General features: G+C 46.2%; 1 protein-coding gene across 1 annotated transcript in view; it reads left to right on the forward strand.

The window, feature by feature from the left end:
• LOC139057127 (uncharacterized) overlaps positions 1-20,612 on the forward strand; it is an 87,032-nt gene that overhangs the window by 50,760 nt on the left and 15,660 nt on the right. Inside the window, exons 14-20 of the mRNA XM_070534902.1 lie at positions 90-117; positions 2,004-2,195; positions 11,460-11,677; positions 16,059-16,194; positions 16,890-17,083; positions 19,052-19,187; positions 19,968-20,439. Coding sequence (XP_070391003.1) covers positions 90-117; positions 2,004-2,195; positions 11,460-11,677; positions 16,059-16,194; positions 16,890-17,083; positions 19,052-19,187; positions 19,968-20,439 — 1,376 coding nt within the window. The remainder of the gene's footprint in view (positions 1-89; positions 118-2,003; positions 2,196-11,459; positions 11,678-16,058; positions 16,195-16,889; positions 17,084-19,051; positions 19,188-19,967; positions 20,440-20,612) is intronic.

The following is a 20,612-nucleotide window of genomic DNA, read 5'->3' on the forward strand; positions in this document are numbered from 1 at the left end:
GTGTAGGGTAGCAGGTTAGAGCAAACTATAATTCAGGCTGACCTCCCTGCCACTCTGTAAACAAGTTATGTCTTTTTTGATCGTCCTAGTACCAGGGATCCCAGCGACGACTCCAAGGTTCGTGTCCAGTATAGCTTCGCGAGAGATTTGCCCTGCAATGCTTCGCAAGAAATATGCTTCCTCGATGCGCGTGCTCTACCCCTTCGGCTTGGATAAACGGTGATTCGGCGTGTACGTCAATGTGTCACCCGGGTCATCGAAGTGGAAACGGTGTCTGTATCCAAGGTGCACCTATTAGACGCTCTATGAGAAGGCACAAACGAGGACCACCCGGGTTCATCCACTTGTCTTTTTTTATGCGTTGCATATTGCAATCACTCAGTTCAGCACTCGGGCGCGGCCGCGAAGCCACCATTGAGGGTGTGAGCCATTGTTCGTTGCTGCGCGTCGCATATGTGGGTCTATTCTCTTTTAAGTTTGCTATGTTTGTTATTAAGTTGCTTCTATTTTTACGCGTTGCATATTGTAACCACTCAGTTCAGCCCTTGGGCGCGGCGGGCAGCCACCATTGACCTTTAGCGCAACCACGTGACGTGACGTCATGACAGCCGGAGGAAAAGCTGGGCCCCAACTCGCACAATATGGAACGCATTCTTGGCTTAACCAAGCTAAGCTTGGCCTTTTTTTTTGTCTTTTTCTTTTTCAGAAGCCAGCAATCAGCTGAAACACTCGACCAGCTATTCTGGTATATAGCCTCTTCTAAGAAAAGCAGTGCGAGAATATGGGGTATAGAAAGATAGGTACAGCGAACGCAGTGACTCATGAATGCTATTGTTCCCCTATCAGTCACAGACCAGTCAGTTACTATCAGTCACGAGCCATTTACCTTCCAAAACACTGGCAACCTGTCCGACAGCCTTCAGATGGAAGCCACTAGGTCCCAATGAGTTCCGTTCGGGACTGGCCGGCTCTGTAAACGACTTACGATAGCGCTGTTAATCTGTTCAATGATGATGCTGGTGAAGTTCTCGAAAATTCCACGAACCTACTATGGGGAATTGGCCAAGAGTCGGATGGTAGAAAAAAAATGACGGAAATACAAAAATAAATACAAATCATAAGTAGAATAAAGGAGTTAGTAATGGGGCGAATTGGGCTTGTTGGTAAGCTTTTGAAAAGGTGGCAGCGCAAATGAAGACACGGCTGGAGACCGGACGACAAGGGCTATTTGGCGTGTATGTCATTGTGTCACCCTGATCAACGAAATTTTTGGAGCTAACAAGGCAGGGCGCTGGCAGGCTGTTTCGGGACATGTTACTAAAGTGCCGAGTTACCCGTTTTCTTTTTAAGAGAAACTTTTAAAACGAGTCTTTCTTTGCCTCTTCCTGCAGTTTAGAGTTATAATCTAACGGCTTACTGCACAGGTGCACAATGGCGCCTAAACGCCGTGATCCCACATAGAGATTCTAGCCCTGAAAAGTATTTCAAGAAGGTTTGAATTAAATCCTATCACTGCAAGTTTATTTCACTGCTCATGGCGCTTGTTCAGTCATGCGAAATTGCACTAACCAGTTCTAGATTATGGTTGATGCCACTGCCGATGTGTTTTGTTCTCTCAGGGGGCTATTCTCAAAATTTACGAATTCCGCCACCTTGTTTTTTCTGACTGGCTCAAAACAGCAAACATGGCGGTATTCGACATCCTTTCGGAATAGCGCCCTGGTACAGGTAAACCTGCTATCTCTGGTTTTTATGTTCGTTGACTTGAAATCGAAGGTCTTGAACTGGACTTGGACTCTTAAGGCCTTGACAAACTTGGGGATTTTCAGAGAGTGAACCACACGGACTGTACCACGGCGAGACGCAAACAGGGTTGGGTTTTGCAGTACTAGCCTAAAAACCATGCAGTGTAAGACGTTCAAGGGAAGCTGGAAGAGCCCCTGAAATTGACGCAATGTACGCAAGCGATTTGCATACTCAAGCATTGGCTGTGACCGGCGCAGGCTCACACATGCTTTACATGGAAGCGGGAAGTGGTGACGAGTGGGCCGAGAGGCACGTGCGGGGCAACCGGCGCTTGCTCGCGATTGACAAACTGAAGTGTGGCTCCACCTACCGGTTCGCCATCCGCGCCTACAACGACGCCGGCACCGGCAACGTCAGCGACGCCATCAGCATCAAGACCAAAAGCGCCCGTGAGAGAACACCCACTCGCTTGTAACGCGTCATTGTTAAGGAGCTCATGTCACAGAAATGCCGGTGTCGTCGGCGTCGGCGGCGTTGACCGTGAGCGATAAATCCCGGGGGCACTTCATAAATAAAAAACAACTTGCAAGATGGGCTGGGTATGAATCAAACCAGGGTCTCCGGAGTGTGAAACGGAGACGCTACCACTCAGCCACGACTTTTTTTTTCTTTATTGCCCGCTCAGCCACGAGTTCGCTGCTTCAAAGCAGTACAAAAGTGCCTCTAGCGAATGCGGTGTTGCCTTAGAAACGTGCCGTAGAAAGTAAAACTGCGGTGTATATCGGTAATTAGGAATCTGTGACTTACAGAAGTCGCAGTTACTCGAGTAGCGAAGTACGTTTCCGCGACATTTCTTCTCCGCTCTGCGCACACGCAGAGTCATCTTGCGGCAAACACAGAAGACCCCCTCTTCGCAATATGCGGCGCTGCCCCGACACCTGGCGCGCCACTCGCCCGCTTCTCCCCTTCGGGCCGTGCGGGGAACGGTGCGAGGATGCCCCACTACTCTTGCGTTTAATAAGTTTTCTCGTTCTCTCCCCTTCCAACTTCCAGCGTGCGTCACTCGAACTCTCGTGTTTAGGCGACGCGGCTCCTCTTTCCGCTCATAGCGCGGTTCTCGCGGGAGCGCATGCATTCATTCAGTGAACTGACGCAAGCCTGCAAAGCCGAGCGTCGGCTCTACCCCCCACCCCATCCCTCCCTCGACAATTATCGCCAGGCACTTTGGAGGCGTTTCCAAACACGCACCTTACCCTCCCCTTATATACGCTCGCGCTATCACCACGTCCACACCAACCCCTCCTGTAGCCTCTGCCACCCCACCAAAGCCACTCTCGATCACATTCTTTTCCTCTTCCCGGGGGATCATTCCCCGCGGGGCCTGGAGCACCTTACTACTTGGGAGGCTTGGGAGACCCTACTCCGCTCCGAGGACCCGGCCAAGCAAGCAATCGCCACAGGCCGAGCTACCAGCGTCATGAGCCTCCGGGACATGAACGTTTGAGTGCAGTGGGGGCCTGCGGGGGCCCAAGGACCTGCGTGTCCGCAACTCCCCTGTGTGCAATAAAGTTATCACCTAGGTGCAGCGTCCGATGCGGAACGCCTATGACGTGATCGCTGGGCCGTAGCGCGTCTGGTGGGAAAGCGTCCCCTGCCATGTGTGCTGCGTCTGCGTGGTGCTCCCAAGCGAGTGGACGACCCCATCGAGGCGTCAGCCGCATGATCGCGTCGGCCTTCATGGCGCGTCACAGCCCGGTTGTCTGTGCCGATCACGACGTTTGGCTGGCGTAGATCATTTCTCCCTCCGAGACACCGAGTTCTTGGTTCGTTCCGCTTGCTCAGGCGCACGTTTCCTTGCCGCGCCGAACGCTGCGTTGCTCGACGCTCACCGCGTGATTGGTGAGTGCAAAGTCCGATGCGGGGCGCCTCGTAAATGATCGCTGCGCCGTAGCGCATTGTCTTACACCCCTTGGCGGGTCGATGGGAACGCTATCGCGTTCCACTCTTGAAGGCGAAGCTTAAGCGTCTTCCAAATTTTTTTATGCGGAAGCATTTTTAGCCCCCGCATCTGTAGCACAACTCCTTCCTGTAGCTCTGTTCGTTACCACCTGCTTCGAGGAAAGAGGGGAAACTTTCTTGATGACGGCGCTATGGAAACAATCACGTTTCTTTTTTCGTTCTTTTTGGAGGGGGGGGGGGGGGGTGGCGCCTTATTAACGGTGGCGAACATCAGTAAATGTGCAGTAAGCACTGGAGAAATGATTCGTTACAAAGTGTCACGTAATTAAACTAAATTACTTTAGGATGCACGTGGCAATTGCTAAATCAAAACCTGTCAGCTGCTCAAGGTAGGCACACGTAGTAGGCATTTGTGGAATTGTGGGCAGTGCCAATTGCAGCCCATGTGGTGTCAAAGAAATGACAAAACATCTCCTGTGTCACTTCCCCACATACGAAGATGAGAGGAAGTACCTTTCGGACAGCTTTGGGGGACTTAGACGACCGGCCTTTTACAGAGGAGAAGACATTGGGTCCGTGGCCTCGTGTGTCCGCTATGTTCAAGACCACAAAGACGCTGCTGCGTTTCTTGAAATGCACCAGCCTCTATGACCACCTGTGACTGACTCAGCGATGAACGCTTGTGTGTGTAACAGTATAAAGTATGCACGTTTCTCTTCCTTCTACTTTTTAAATCCCCTTTTCCCCCTTCCCCAGTGCAGGATAGCATACCGGGTTCAGCCTGTTTGTTTAACTTCGCTGCCTTTCCATTACGACTTCTCCTTTTCTACCTCTCTCTTTCTCTGAGGCTAGCAGTACTTCGCCTCACCCATCTCAGTATCTATATTTCCATCGACCAAATATTCCCCAAAATACATTAGCGTTACACATATATTTGTCCCGCAGTGCTCGACAGAAGCATTTAAGAAAAATACCAACTAAAACGTACATGTGATTTTTATGCGAGCTACAAAGAACGGCCTCTCCAAACCGTTGCTATAGTTTTAGCAGTTTTGCATCATGCACTCAGCACTAACCAATTGAACTCTTCTCTTGCAACTCGTGTCCCAGAGTATTGGATAAGAGTGTTAGTGAGTCTCAGTCAAGAAATGAATAATTCAATAATTAATGTAGATATTCTGATGCCCGCCGCCACTCATATTACGCAGCTCGAAAAAAAATGCATTCCTTTCACTGCCACATGATAATCACCTTCACCTTCTTGAAACAGCTAGCCCAGACACGTGAATGTAATATAATGGATAGTTGGGCCAGTTATTCCATTAACGAAAAAAAAAACTAGAGTGCAGGAATAACGCGACATTCGTGTTTCGAACTGTATTCGTCGCATCTACACCAGTTTGTTAGGCTGACAGCACGAGGAAGGGGAAAGCAATGGGGATAGGCTCGCGGAATGCCTCGAAGGCTGCGCCACAGCAGGAGAACGGCTACAATGTTGCGACGAGTGAAACGTGGTTATGAAAGCACAATTAAACTGGAACGGAGAGGCAGTGCCAAGGACAGCAATATATATATGGTTAGGGTGCTCCAGAAGCAGCGCCGCTTGTATAACAGCTGGGTTTTCTATTCACAAAGCATCTCTTAGGTAAGAGTATTTCCTCATAAGACGGCGTTCGAGCGGACGCCGATCATGATAACGATGGGCGTACGAAAATGGCGGATCGACAATATGGTGCTTACGTAACAGATGCGTTTTTTTTTCTTTTTTGATACAGGCCCTGATTAGCATTAATGCCGGTACAATAACAATATTTGTTCGACTTTTCAGAGGGAGAAAAGTTGCCGATACGACGCATTTCTAGCAGACATCCACCGAATAATGACTGTAATCTGCATGGTCCTCATTTCGAATTAGACTTCAAGATGCGGCGCTTCCCTCGACAAATGGACGACCCTTTGAAACTGCACACGTGCAGCTCCCGTGGCGCCGGACGCGGCATTTGCGGTGTTGCATTTTATTATATTGTCTCAGAGATCCGCCCACATAAATAGCATTCTACCCTCTGCGAAAACAGATCATGTATTCGTATTAGGATCGACCCATCCACGCCTTTTTGCCTCCGTGATCGGCTTACATTATTTGGGTCAACACTAAAAACGAAGGCCGGTGAGCGCACTGTATAATGCTGTCGCATTAATGCTTTCTTGTCCAATGTCTCTTGCAGGAGTCATAATGCATTGCAAGAAATATTTCACAAGAAGAGGAAGAAACACCAAAACCAATTTCCAAAATCTCAGTGTCAAAATGTGATGTTCTGGTGTTTTACGCGCCAAACCACAATCCGGTTATCAGCCACTCCGTAGTGGGGGACTCCGAATTAATTTTGACCTCCTCTGGTATTTCAACGTGCACCGAGTGCACGGTACACACGAATGGCTTTTGCACTACGCCTCCATCGGAATACGGCCGTCGCCGCCACCACCGGAATCGAACCCGCGACTTCGGGCTCAGCAGCGACACGCTATAGGTACTGAGCCACCGCGGCGAATAAACCTCTGTGTCAGCAACTCTAATTACGCCACTTGTCAACATTATGCCCCAGGTAAACGTGCTTGTCCCTCATATCGCGAGAATGGCCATGCGAACCAACACGCCGAGATAAGGCCTCCGTGTTGCGTCTGTGTAGCATATCAGCTGCCTTTTGTGGCACGGCAACTGCCCATAAATAACTTGCGGCGACAATTTGCATCGTTATGATGGTAAATTAGAAAGTCCGAAGAGTCATACGCTAACTCCAATGCTTTCATTCGTCGGCAATTCATGAAAAAAAGCCTTAGACATGTTGCCGAAAGCTGCACTGGGAGTTTTCTTCATATCATCATCATCGTAATAATAATAATAATCATCATCAGTCGATAACGACAATCAGACATTTTCAACTGTTCAATAAACGCAAGTGGCCGCACACATCCGTCACTTTCACCAGCTTATTTTTATTTTTACCTATTATTTCCAATTTGCAAACACAAGAACAATCACATAAAGAAAAATTGAAGGACGCTTAAGCTTTGCCTTCAAGAGTGGAACTCGATAACGTTATCGCATCCAGTTCGCACCGCCTACTTAAACGCGCTACGCCAGCCAAACGTCCCGATTGGCAGAGAAAGCCGGGCGCCGACGCGCCATGAAGGCGGACGCGGTCATGGGGCGAGTGGCGCGCCACGTGTCGGGGCAGCGCCGTACACTGCGAGGAGGGAGTCTTCTGTGTTTGCCGCAAGATGACTCTGCGTGTGCGCAGAGCGGAGAAGAAATGTCGCGGAAACGTACTTCGCTACTCGAGTAACTGCGACTTCAGTAAGTTACAGGGTCATAATTACCGATATACACCGCAGTATAACTTTCTACGGCACGTTTCTAAGGCATCTTTTCTTTTCCATCTTGCAAGATGTTTTTTTTTATGAAGAGCCTTCTGGGATTTATCACACACGGCCAACACCGCTGACGCCGACGACAGCGGCTTTTCTGCGACACGAGCTCCTTAACGCTGTCGCGTTAAAAGAGAGAGAGAGAAAGCAAGGAGCTGGCCGGGAACTCCCGCAAGGAGGAGCAGGAAGCCTGCATGCCTGCTCTAGAGTTAGTGTACATGCTACCAAAGGTAGCATACGTACACCAAGCGTTATAAGAACGCTTTCCAACTTTCTTAATGAACACACAGCACTGAACATCAGAAACTAAAGCGCATGCACACTTTACGCATTAAAAGTACATATTTTTCCTCAAGTTTAATTAAATAGTTTTACACATTGATAGTGGCATACACACTGTACAGTCTATGCCATAAGTTTGCCAAATAGGTAAACAAGCAATAAATCGTTAAGAGATCTTATCCGCCATGTATCACATCGAAGAGCGTGTTGGAAATGATATCGATGAGGAGTGCTTCGCGTTTCGCTGCTACAGACGCCGGACGCCGGCTCTTCGCTCAATGATACTTTGAATATTTGACGCTTTCGCATTTAAAAAAATATTTAAGAAATTACGGCGCAATATACGATTATAAGACCTATGGTATTCTGTTGTCAGACCTCTCACGTCAGACCCTAGGTCTTATAATCGTATCTTGCACCATGATCCTTTTTTTTTTCAACTTGCGCACCTTGGCTAATGTTAGCTGGGACACGCGGTGCATCCGTATTTACCGTAGCCGTGGTAGCGTATAATGCTCAGCAATTCAAACGCGATACTCGAAGCTCATGGCTGCTGGCCAGCGCTTTCTGTGCCACAGTTTAGGCCTGCGGAAACCGAGGTCTAATTATTTCACTGTTGCACTAATAGGAAAATAAGGACTTAGGAAAAAAATGTGAAACGATAGGCCGAGCGCTGAACTTCAATTGTTTGTACTCTTACAGCAGAGCGGGGAGAGTAAAAACCAAGACGATACATTGCGGTAATACGAAGAGGGCGGTTGCATGGCGGCTGCGTTTGGTCCCACCAGCACTCACCGGTGGCGCAAGACACACTGGCCACCATGCGGTCCGAGTACTGCGTTTAATAACAATGATAATGTTCATTAGAATACAACAGCAGTATACAAAAGCGTCCCTGCCAAAGTCAAACAAGAGTCGTGTATGCCGGAGGTGGGGGGGGGGGGGGGAGCAATTCCCGCCAGCTGGATACTTGTGAACGCAGTCAACGAAAATAGATACATAGCAGGTTTAAATTCAACAAACTTCAACAAGTTTACTTCTTCACAGCAATACGGCTGTTGATTGGAAACATCCCTACAATCAAATGATTCAAAAGGGAGCAGTATATTATATTCCCCAATACGCGTCCCGCATCTGGTGCGCACACGAGGAAACACAAAACGCGCTGATGTGGGCGGAGCTCTCGGTCAGGCCTACAAGATAGGCAAAACTATTTTGTCCGCATATACTTCAATACGATTGCTTCTTTAAACAACTGAATGAGTCTCGGAGCATTGTACATGTATACAAGTACCCAAGAAGCATCTTTGCAAGACAGATTTTTCTTTATTAGCAAGCGCTCGAGCAGTTTGAATAGAGTAACAAAACACCGTCGAATTGTTTGCCACTGAGGCAGCGTGTGCCTCTATACATTTGCAAGAGGCTCGAGTCAACAGCCGACAAGCCAATTGCGCAGTTGATGTGTCGTACGTGAGCGTAATACGAGCAGGCTCCTGCAAGCGCCCGCCTTCAATGTAAGCAGGATGGGTGCTCAAGTCCCACGCTCGCTGCAAGACAACCTTGAGCCCCAATTCAGCGTTCTCACGCTTTCAGCAGCAAGCCGTCTCAAAAATATTACGGTGGTGAACTATGAGCTGTCTTTGCACGCGATTGCGTTGCGCGACTCATCAGCAGAGACGGTGTAGCGCCTCTGGTGGAGAGAGTTTTCGTCGGTATTAAAGAGGACCACCGGCTGGCACTCCGAGGAGTGACTTTACTGAAGACCGCACCGTCCTCTGCTGGACAAAATGACCGGTCTTCGTTCTAGATGGTTTCCTGAACCGTGCGTGTTTGCCTTCTTCTTCTGGATTGCGACGTGTAAGTGTGCAGAGCTTTTTTTTCTCTTTTTCATTTTCTTTTTCTGAGGAATGAGGGTTGATACGTAAAAGCCAGATGCATATTGCCCACCGATAAGCAAGGGTTAATCTCGTGAACGTTCTGCACTGAGCAAGAACGTAGAATATCTAAGCGTTGCACATTTGTTTTTAATTTGCCATATGCCTGAGATAACACCAAGCCTTCAGTCAAGATGTAGCAGAGGTTTAGCGCACTATTAGACAGCTTTAGAAAAGGGGCATCTAATTCTTGGAGCTCCAAAGATCCTTGCGTGCGATAGCTTTGGGTCAACCAGGAGGTACGAGTGATACAAAAAGGTTTTGCATTCACGATTTGCGTCTTGCTATCACACTGCCACCGCGGCTAGAACGACGAGCCACGAAAAGTAATAACATAAAAGTTGATACAGAAATACGTGTGCGCATTTAGAGAAATGCAGACATACGTGATACGAGTGCCTTCCTCACACGCACTTTATTCGTTTTAATAATATTCTTCACTGGTAATCGCGGGTAATCATCAGCCAACAATTTACTGCGCTTAGTTCTATTTGCCGTCATCAGCCAAGACAATACAAATTTGGGTGCAGCAACCACGAGGCCTGCGCGGTCTCAAATCAACAACTGATCTCAAAAACAGCAACGATTCCTCGTTCAATCTTCGACACTTGCGTGAGATAAGAGCATTCATTCATTAGAGCACTGCAGCATCTGTATGTCAAGAACGTCGCTAATTACTAAGAAATCAGGCCAGTGTGGCCGAAGATGCGAGCCAGCATTTTGATACGGGCCACAATGCGTGTTGACGGAAAGCTTTGGGGACAAGTTTGCAGCGACAGGCTGTATCTAAAAAAATAGCGTGCCCGACGCCAACCCCAAGCGCCCGTGGCGCTTGGCGCATGCGCAGTGGTGACGACGCCATTTGCTTGAAGCCCCTATTCCAAAGATCTCTATCATAACCTCTGTGTTAAATGCTGGATCTTGAGCAAATGCTCCTGCGTGATTTAGGCAAGAAAGCAGGTTACGTTGCGGTTCGGACGAACCGTACAAGCAAGAAAATGGAGATTTAAAAAAAAAGGCTGCTTAGTTGTTGTTCTTTTTTGAATGTCAAACATCAGTATTGTGTGGAATATAACACGTTAACATTATACCAGTTTGCGTAGTTAATGGCTGCCTAAGCACCAGTCCGCACAAAAAAAAATTACCGACGATTACGTTACTTCCTAATGCGAAATTTGAGCGCAGCAAATAAGCTGTTTCACCTTTTCGATAGATTGAGGCAAAGAAATCGAGCAATCGAGAAAGAACTGGCAGATAATTTCGCAGTGGCGAACGGCAGCGGCAATTTCGGCTCGGGCGGTGCACATATACAGATCCGCCGCCACCGATCTGGCTTTCTGATTGCCACCGCACAGGGGTTGCATTGGAGGAGGAGCGAAGAAAGGAATTAAGTTCGAGCCGGCGCTTTGACAACCGGAGACTCGCAGGAATAGGGGGGAGGGGGGCGGCGTGTACACCCAGCGGCAAACGATGGGGGCAGAAGCGCGCGCAGCAAGCGGACAACACGATAAAGGGAGGAGGGAAGAGATAGCAGCGACTGACTGATGCCGCTGACGCCGATAGTGAGTCAACCCCAGCTGCGGAGTTGGTTTCAGGGACAACGCCGCCGATGCCGACACAAACAATATGATACCCTCGCTTCCGCAGCGCTAAGAACCAGGTCTAGCCGTGGGAAGGTGGTCACGTATTCGTCGACGTGCCGGGGCCTACGTGAAATAACCGGCGCGTCGGCAACTGAAGAGCACCCTATCCGCCACACAAGAACAGGGGGGGGGGGGGGGACCCTTTCCTCCTCTTTCTGCATGGCGGCGACGGTGTTCTATGCAGTCACGTTATCTTGACTCTCTAGCGGCGTCAGCAGCATCCAGCGGTATCAGTCGGTCGCTGCTAGCGCTGGGGGGATGAAAGGGGGGCGGAGCTGGTTACGAGGCCGACGACAACGCCGACGACGACGCGAAACCCAGGAACGGACGCCAAAGAGCTGCGCTCTAAAACAAATTTGATAAGTGCGACTTCTTCCAATGTCCGCTGAACACAAAATGCCTAACACAAATCGCTATTGTACCGGCCATTACTATAGCGCTCAACAGATGTGCCGACTTTTCGTTGCAGACACGACTGGTCCGGTGCAAGCTGTCAGGATAATCGAATTGAAAGTTCCCGAGACGCCAGCTCGCGGATCCACTGTGACGCTCGAATGCCTCTACGACTTGCAGAGGGATCACCTGTACGGCGTCAAGTGGTACAAAGATGGCAGGGAGTTCTTCCGCTATACGCCTCAGGACGAGCCCAACAAAAAACTCTTCATTCTCAAAGGGCTCACTGTAAACGTAAGCAGCGCCTTCTTTACACGTCCAATTGAGTCGTAATGAAAAAAATGTATTCAGAATGTACTATAGCATTCAAAATATCGAATCCAGTAATCTTCGTTATTTAACCAGTATTCTACACAACTTGATAACCGAAACCTTAGATTAGACGTTGGTAGGCCATCGCGTTGAACTATAATGGTTACAACAGCCCGAGAGAGGAACAACTTCGAAGTGCCACTTTCACGGCAAGCTGTTAATCAATCTCGACCAGAAATATTTAGCCGTTTCTTCAACCCACTGCAACAAAGGGCTACGCTTCTGGAGATGTTGCCGCACACATACGCTGGTTCTGATGCAACTTGTAGAGCAGCAGATCACTTTTGTCCTGCACGACATTTTGCAATTTCTTAATCAGAACGTTTTAACCATAAGTTGGTAACAGATTTGATATAAATATATATCAAATATTGCTTTTTCTTTCTTCAGTAGACGTTAATATATTTGCATCATAAAAGTGATATGTTCGTTTCTTTTTCTTTCTTTATGTCTTCCTAAATGAGAAAATGTCTAATATCCGACTCGATTGTTCGAAACCAGATGTTCTTATAGCTATTTTTCACATATCTGTAAACAATTAGATTAAGAACTTCACTATTCGAACACCCTTGAAAATTACCTCATAAAGTGCAGTCGACCACTATAGCATGTCAGTATCCCCCCCCCCCTTTCATTTGTGCTTTCAGATTACTACAACCGACAGTCTTGCAATGTCTACGCTCATTGAAATACAAGTTGTCCCTCCCAAAACCCTAAACTTACATTAGACATAGTAAAAAGACTTCTAAATGGGGATGAAATAAAGGATGCGCGTCTCGTTAGCAACAATATAAAGGGTAATATTGTTTTTAATGATCGGATAATTTAGTGATTAAGAATTTGCTATATATACATATTGATATGACGGCACGTGTCCCACTTCAAAAGTGATAGGTCGTTGGTTGTTGTTGTTGTTGTTGTTGTTGTTGTTGTTTTTCAAGGTGTCTACGAAGTTGACATCTCTAAATCCCCTGAGTTTTCCAGGTTTTCCCTGAGTGCCTTTGCAAAATTCCCTGAGTGACAAAACTTTGTTTTATGTCAAGACGGGCTGACACCATGTCGCCCAATACTTTCACTCTCTAGTAAGCATGTAAAAAATAAGAAAATGACTTAATCCAGATTGAATATTAAGGAGCAGTGTTTAATTTATTCAAAAAGACAACAGGAGGGAGGGGTTAGTAAAATTCACAGCGAATAAAATATATTCTAAAATATGGTAAAACCCATTGCAAATCCAGTCGAATATTCTCAAATACGAATAAAATAGATATGCATACAGAAACGAATATTTTCGAACATGAGCTATTTATAACAACCAGTAGCAAGCTCATTGGCATAAGGCCGAACCTTGTCACAAGTGAGATTTTCTCTCAACAGCTGGTAGGTCAATCTCAACTGTCCTGACATGTGCTGAAGCATGGCGGGCGAGTTGGTTAGGGTTCATCGTTCCCTTGGCAACAGCACGAAGGGACGCGGACAAAAGGTTACAAACAGGGATAAGGTCCCTCATAAATACTGGCCTACGTTTGAATAGGCGGACACATCCTCATCAAAAGCAGCCTTGTAATCCTCAACGGTTCAGTTCTAAAAGGTACATCAAACGACAGCGCTCTTTCTCTTTTTTCTTGAGTCTTCCTTTGCAGCCAGCCGCCGCCGGCAAAGACCGCCATGTGACGTCACCCTACTAACCTTTTAAAGCTAATTCGCCAAAGATCTTTGACGAAAATTGGTCCTTCTATGGAAACGTAGGCCAGCCTTTCCGAGGCACCATGTCCCTGTTTGTAACTTTTATAGCATGGCATTGATAAATGTTTGTTTTAAGCCTTGTTTGTTTAGGCTTTAAGTTCTGTTACATATAGAATACTCTTCACGGTGCTAAAGGCAATAATTGTCTATCTGAAGCAACTGCAGTGAAAGTATAATATGTAATTGCTATTATATCTCTGCCCTGTTATATCTCTATATGAGACTGAAATAATCAGAAGAATAAAAATTCTGGGGTGCGTTTGGCAGGCATTCTCAGATCATGAACAACAGGTTGCCATTATCTCTCAAGAGGAAAGTGTATAACAGCTGTGTCTTACCAGTAATCACGTACGGGGCAGAAAGCTGGAGGCCTACGAAAACGGTTCTACTTAAATTGAGCACGACGCAACGAGCTATGGAAAGCAGAATGATGGGTGTAACGTTAAGAGATAAGAAAAGAGCAGATTGGGTAAGGGAACAAACGCGAGTTAATGACATCTTAGTTGAAATCAAGAAATGGGCGTGGGCAGGACATGTAATGAGGAGGGAAGATAACCGATGGTCATTAAGGGTCACGGACTGGATTCCAAGGGAAGCGAAGCGTAGCAGGGGGCGGCAGAAAGTTAGGTGGGCGGATGAGATTAAGAAGTTTGCAGGAACAACATGGCCAGTATTAGCACATGGCCGGGGTAGTTGGAGAAGTATGGGAGAGGCCTTTGCCCTGAAGTGGGCGTAGCCAGGCTGATGATGATAATGACGATGATGATGAGGATGACGATGACGACGATGGTGATGCCCTATTAAAACAAAAAGATAAATTAATGCACCATCATAAGCGTTAGCGTAACAAAGTAGCCACGCATTATTACTTAATATAATGAAATGTTTGACTGGGGGAAGACATTTTGCTTTTGTTAATAAAGCTAACATAGTCAAGAATGCGCAATAACGGGAAAAGTTCAAGAGAAGTGCGGGCTGAGGTGCCACTATTTCCAAAAATAAAATGCTTATGAGTTGACATCTGTAAGTCTGGACGGTTAGGGACGTAGCTGGGTTTGTTATTGTTGCTTTTTCCTCTCTTTCATTTTCACCAGTGACCCGGCACAAAAAATACATGGCTACAGAAACAGTGAGAATGGTTCGGTTTGACAGTTTTACGTGCTCCTTGAAACTGAAACGCCAGTCATTCCAATATTATCGCCACAAGACAGAATACAACAATTACAGACCAGAAAAAAATTATATGGCTTTCAGATCGCTGCTGACGACTACTTGTACTTATATTATTATTATTTCGTATATATGTAAACGATTTAGTGCAACTAGTCCCTGACTCAGTGTCTATTAAACTTTTTGCTGACGATCGCATCGTGTTTAAAGAAATAACGTGCCATGAAGATCATAAGCTATTACAGCGAACTTTCAGCCACATTGAATGCTGGTGCGCAGAATGGGACATGGAACTAAACGTTAACAAAACAGTGTTATTAAATTTAACGCGGAAAAAGGATCCCAGCATGTTTACTTACATTATCCGTGGCTCTAACATTCAAGCATTAACTAAATATAAGTATTTAGGGATTACTCTTTCTAGTGATATCTCATGGGGGGCGCACATCTCGGCAATTTGCGCAACAGCTTTTCGGAAACTACGTTTTTTTTTTTTTTAACGAAGCTTGAAAAGGAAACGGTGAATGTTAAACTTCAAGCGTACAATGCCATTAGCAGATCTAAACTGGAGCATGGAACCGTTGTATGGGATCCCCACACAAAAAAAGCTATACAGTGCTTAGAACGCCTCCAAAGGAAAGCAATCAGATTTATATTTAATAAATATAGAAGGATGGATTCCCCAACTAAGCTCATCATTGCGCATTACATCCCCACATTAGTTGTACACAGAAAAATCAGTCGACTAAAATTCTTGCGTAATATTTTGTCTGGAAAAATAACTATATCTCCACCCTCATATTTAAAGTCCACATTTAAGTCCACAAGAAGACCAATGTGTAACACTCACAAATACTCCCTGCAACCAATTTTTGCCAAAGAAAGCATTTAAACAGAGTTTTTTCCCACGCACTGTTTCAGACTAGAACGGTCTACCTGAATTTGTTTGTGAGGCTGAAAACTTTGACGAAGCCCTTGAACTCCACTTGTGTTAAATAGCGACCCAGCCAAACTGTCTTATTATTTCTGGTGCAAGTACTGTTGTAAATTATTTATGTGTTGTTCTTTTCCTATTTCATTGTAAGTCCACTCCAGCTTGGGCCACGTTGGCCTGCAGTATTGTGAAACAAATAATTATATATATATATATATATATATATATATATATATATATATATATATATATATATATATATATATATATATATATATATATATATATATATATATATATATATATAGAATGAAACCAGTCGCGGGCCGATGCTCCAGTAAATAATGGCGACAGTTTTCAGCGCTGTCGCTTTTTTTTATCGGTTGGTTTAAAAAACAAGACGCAGTAAAACGAATCATTCCTTCTTCCCTTAATGCAATGTCGGTTTTGCAGGTCGCAAGCAGCACAAACACTACGATAGTCCTTGACAACGTACAGCGCTCTGCCTCTGGAATTTACAGATGCGAAGTAGCAGGGGATGCACCGTCGTTCAGTTACGATTCGGCTGAGAAGAGGATGGACGTCACAGGTGAGTGGTGTTCAAGTTTGGCGCAAGGTTGGTTGATTGGTGAATCAGGTGATTCGTTTAGCTTAACGCCCATAAATATAAATAAACATCCACACACAGAGAATGTGATGAGGCACGCTATAGTGGAGAGCTCCCAGTTCATTTTTACTGGCTGGAGTTTCCTAATGCGCACCCGATTCTCGACGCACTAGGGTTTTCGCATGTTTAAACCTCCATCATATTGTGACCGCCGCGGGCAGGATTCGTACCCGCGACCTTGTGCTCAGCTGCAGAACTTAGCCACCGAGGCTCCGCTGCGGGTGAAACAAGAACGCGAATCCCGTGTATGCCGGCCGTTTCAGCGATGTCTGCATCCACTTATTGAAAGCAAATGATTAGAGCTCAATAACTTTTTTTTTCTATTCAATAGTTCAAGCAGAAGCGGGCAGCACAATCTGTGCAAGAATTCCCAACAGGCCCTAACGAACCATGAAACCAACTGTATTTCACTAATTGCATAAGTAGCTTTAGCGCGCAGAGAACAGCTGTAGAAGTCAGTTTTCAAGGCATGTCCACTGAATAGGAGTTCCAAGACTAGCACCAATTTGAGTTATTTGTATAAAAAATAAGCAATGTCGATATCCAGCAGTAATCGCTGCCGCGTTTGTTCTTTGAGTGCGGCTCAACAGTTGCTTGTTTTAATCCAAATTCCACAGAAACGCCTTTATCGATAGACCAACCACCAATCGGCATTCTCGGCGGTTCCGTGCGTCTGAACTGCGCACACAACTTCGGTGGATTGCCCCTGTACAGCTTCAAGTGGTTCAAGGACGACAAAATGCTGTACAAATACATTCCTCGCAACAGGCCACCAGGAGAACTGTTCAGCGTGCAAGGAGTGACGATAGACGTAAGTCCACTGCCCCAAGACTCACGCGAGGCCCTCCTCGTATAGCAGTATATATATAGGCCCATACGGGTCTTTGAATCCGGTCATCCAACTAGTAGGGAATAGTTCTTCACGAGGACATGCCCAAAATTGTGTTTATGCACTAGAAGTTTTAAATCCCTGTTCAGGGAGCGTCGTATGCAGAATCTTTTCAAAATGTTTCTCAGGTGCTTCAATGACGCGAGAGGGCGAGTAACCCTCCCGCGGCAATCTCTCTCTCTCTCTCTCTCTCTCTCTCTCTATATATATATATATATATATATATATATATATATATATATATATATATATATATATATATATATATATATATATATATATATATATATATATAGAGAGAGAGAGAGAGAGAGAGAGAGAGAGAGAGAGAGAACGCTTTCAAGCTCGTCTAGTTAATAAGTTGGTCTATTGGTCTATTCGAAGCGGCGGAGACTATACTCCGTTTCACACATCAGGTGCAACGCTGTGGAAGCTACGCAAGGAGTCCGGTCACCAAAATGTATCACTCCGCGCGTTCCCGTCTATGCATCGCTGCGCACCAGGAGGCGTTTGCTCGCCTGAGCATGCACGTGAGGCTGCCGCAACGGGCTGCAATTAAACAAACAACGAAAAGCAAATTAATTTAAGGCAGCCTGTTAGCAGCCGTATGAGTATATCGTTTGTTTGCTCCTAAGGGTAAATTACTTTTTCATTCAGAACTGTGCTTACACAAAGAGAATTTTCGCAAAAATCGGATCGAGAAACACCGAGCTCTTTCTAAATGCGAACGCAGTCACTGCAAAAAGTATATCTAGGCTCCACAGCGTTGCACCTGATGTATGAAATGGAGTGTACTTGCACAAAAAACTTAAATGCAAAATCGACTAATTCATGAAAATTCGCTAATGAGCGTTTTAACTAACTTATGGCTCATATTCCTATTTACAAATTCTAGCCGTGGAGTTCGCAAGGCGGATACACTTCGAACAAATACTTAGGATGGCACCAGTTTTGAGGAAATAATTTCCGAACTTTGCGGAGAAGTGGACTGGCGTGCCAGTTAATTTGTTAACAAAACGTCATTTTATGCATTGAAGCACACAAGTGCGTGTTTCGCATTAGGGAGTACCCTAATCGTTGGCAAATTTTTTCTTCGGTTCCTTAATTTCTAAAAGTCATGACTATATCGCGACGGCGTCAGAGAGACGCGGTTTCAGCCCGTTTTGTGCTTGGCCATCTGACATTTAGCAGCGTGATGACACCTAGCGAGCGTGCCGCGACTATAGAACAACGCCCCGAAACGGAGATTTAGAAGATGTGCAGCTAACTATAGTGATTTGTGCTAAGCTTTGCGAGCTGCAGGATTAGCTTCACGATAGAACAATTTTCTCACAAGCAGCATACTCTGCTTCAAGTGCTAGTCTGGGCGCAATTCTCTTCAGCGTGCAGCTTATACCGTGTTCACAACAGCGTTTACGATGTTCAGGGAAACAAGCGAACATGGCGTCAGCGACTAGCTATTGCTGTATTACGTTTCGAAGATCGAGAAAAAGTTCCCATTGCGCCGCGCATGTTCCGAGTACAAAAGTACTGAGCAACACAAAGAGGGCGAAGCAGCAAGTCGCGTTTCACAAGGTATACGTGGTCTAGAAATATTTGAAGTTTGTACATGTTCCCGTACAGGAAAGAGCACATAAAAATTTGAAGGGCCCGCTTCTTTTTTACTTGCGCGCTGTATTTTCGTTCCGCTCTTTACAATCGGGATGTGTGTGAACGTATCGCGTTGTGTGCTCGCATCAGATTCTTGTTCTCAGGTACGAAGCTTGCGCCGCTACGTCTCCGCGTCTTGTTCTCCGCTTGTCCCGCCACACCACGGTACAGAAATAAGCTCTAACGCCGATTCATTTCTGGACTTTAGCTCAAGCACTTTCTTCTCTCTCCCCACCGCAGATGCTGCAGACCAACTATTCGTCACTCTACCTGAAGAACCTCAGCGCCCTAAGTGCTGGCACTTACCGTTGCGAAGCCAGCTCCGACGCACCACCCTTTCTAACAGTCCAGGATGAAAAAATGCTTGCGGTGTTAGGTACGTATGCGCGTTATCCAAGCGGCCACGGCATTTTTCTCTTTCCTCACAGTTTCATTTACAGACAGTCTGAGGCAGAACCTGCGTTCTAATTTTTCTTCATCTAATAAATAATTGTGCAAATCCCGCGCACTGTAGGAATTGATGTTATACGAACCGCTGTGCGGATAACTCGCTGTCTAGCTTCGTTTGTCATTCCAACTGTAGATATTTATTTTTATTTTTCTATTAATAAACGTTTCTCTCTCTCTCTCTCTCGTTTGACAATGCACAAAGTGATGCCAGATGACATAATGTATCCGTGCAAACGAGTAATTGTATGTGCGTTTGTTACACGAACGTGTGTGTGACGACAAGACCATAGCATGACGAATTAGATGCACGAATCCTTCCAAAATGTTGTTGTTGTTGTTGTTGTTGTCGTTGTCGTTGTTGTTGTTGTTGTTGTTGTTGTTGTTGTTGTTGTTGTTGTTGTTGTTGTTGTTGTTGTTGTTGTTGTTGTTGTTGTTGTTGTTGTTGTTGTTGTTGTTGTTGTTGTTGTTGTCGTCGTCGTCGTCGTCGTCGCCGCCGCCGTCTCCCAGCGGTATCGACAGCCGTTCACCTTAAGTCGATTCCTCGCTTTCTCATCCCCCACCCCCCATTATCTTTCGTAATTTTCACATGCAAACAGCAAGCCCTGAAGATGGGGTGCAATACTGACTTGGCGTCAAACACTCTCAGTGCTCTTGTCATACCCCAAAATGTTATCTTTTTAACTTTATCTCAATTTATCGCTCGCAGAACAACGAGATATGAGACCACAGATCACGTACGACAGGGAGACGTACCAGGTGGGAGACAATGTGCGCCTCAACTGCTCCTCCAGCAGGTCCAGGCCGGCTCCCAAGCTCGCCGTGTACGTAAACGACCTACTCTTGATCGACGCCGACGTCAAGGCCAGCGTCGACACGCACCGGGACGGCTTCCAGACGGCGACTCTCATTGCGACCTTCCCGGTTAGGCAAACCGACGCAAGAAAAGGGTCCGTGCGGGTCAAGTGTCACGCCAGCTTCATAGGCCTATATGAGGCGGTGGGCGAGATGTCCATACCAGTCGGGCATCGAACGGATGACCACAGAGGGCCTTACCAGCAACAGTACCAGCAGCCGCAGCACAAGCAGCCGCTACAGCGACCAAGTTCAATTTCATCGCCACAAGACGAGTGCTTGGCAAAGGCTATGGAGATTCTGGCTAGGGCGTGGGCCGCCTACCAGTGAGCAGAGTTTCACCCCAAGCAACAGATGTTTCAAGTTAACTTGCACTAGGAGACGCGCACAAAGAAAAAGGTTTGTGAAGAGATCTGAACGTATACAATAAATAATGTTATATTCCCCCACGTTGTGTAATTATTTCGCTTCCTCGGTTTTTGTATATCGCAACTGTTGC

Source organism: Dermacentor albipictus, chromosome 3 (assembly GCF_038994185.2).
Source record: "Dermacentor albipictus isolate Rhodes 1998 colony chromosome 3, USDA_Dalb.pri_finalv2, whole genome shotgun sequence".
Lineage (NCBI taxonomy): Eukaryota > Metazoa > Arthropoda > Arachnida > Ixodida > Ixodidae > Dermacentor > Dermacentor albipictus.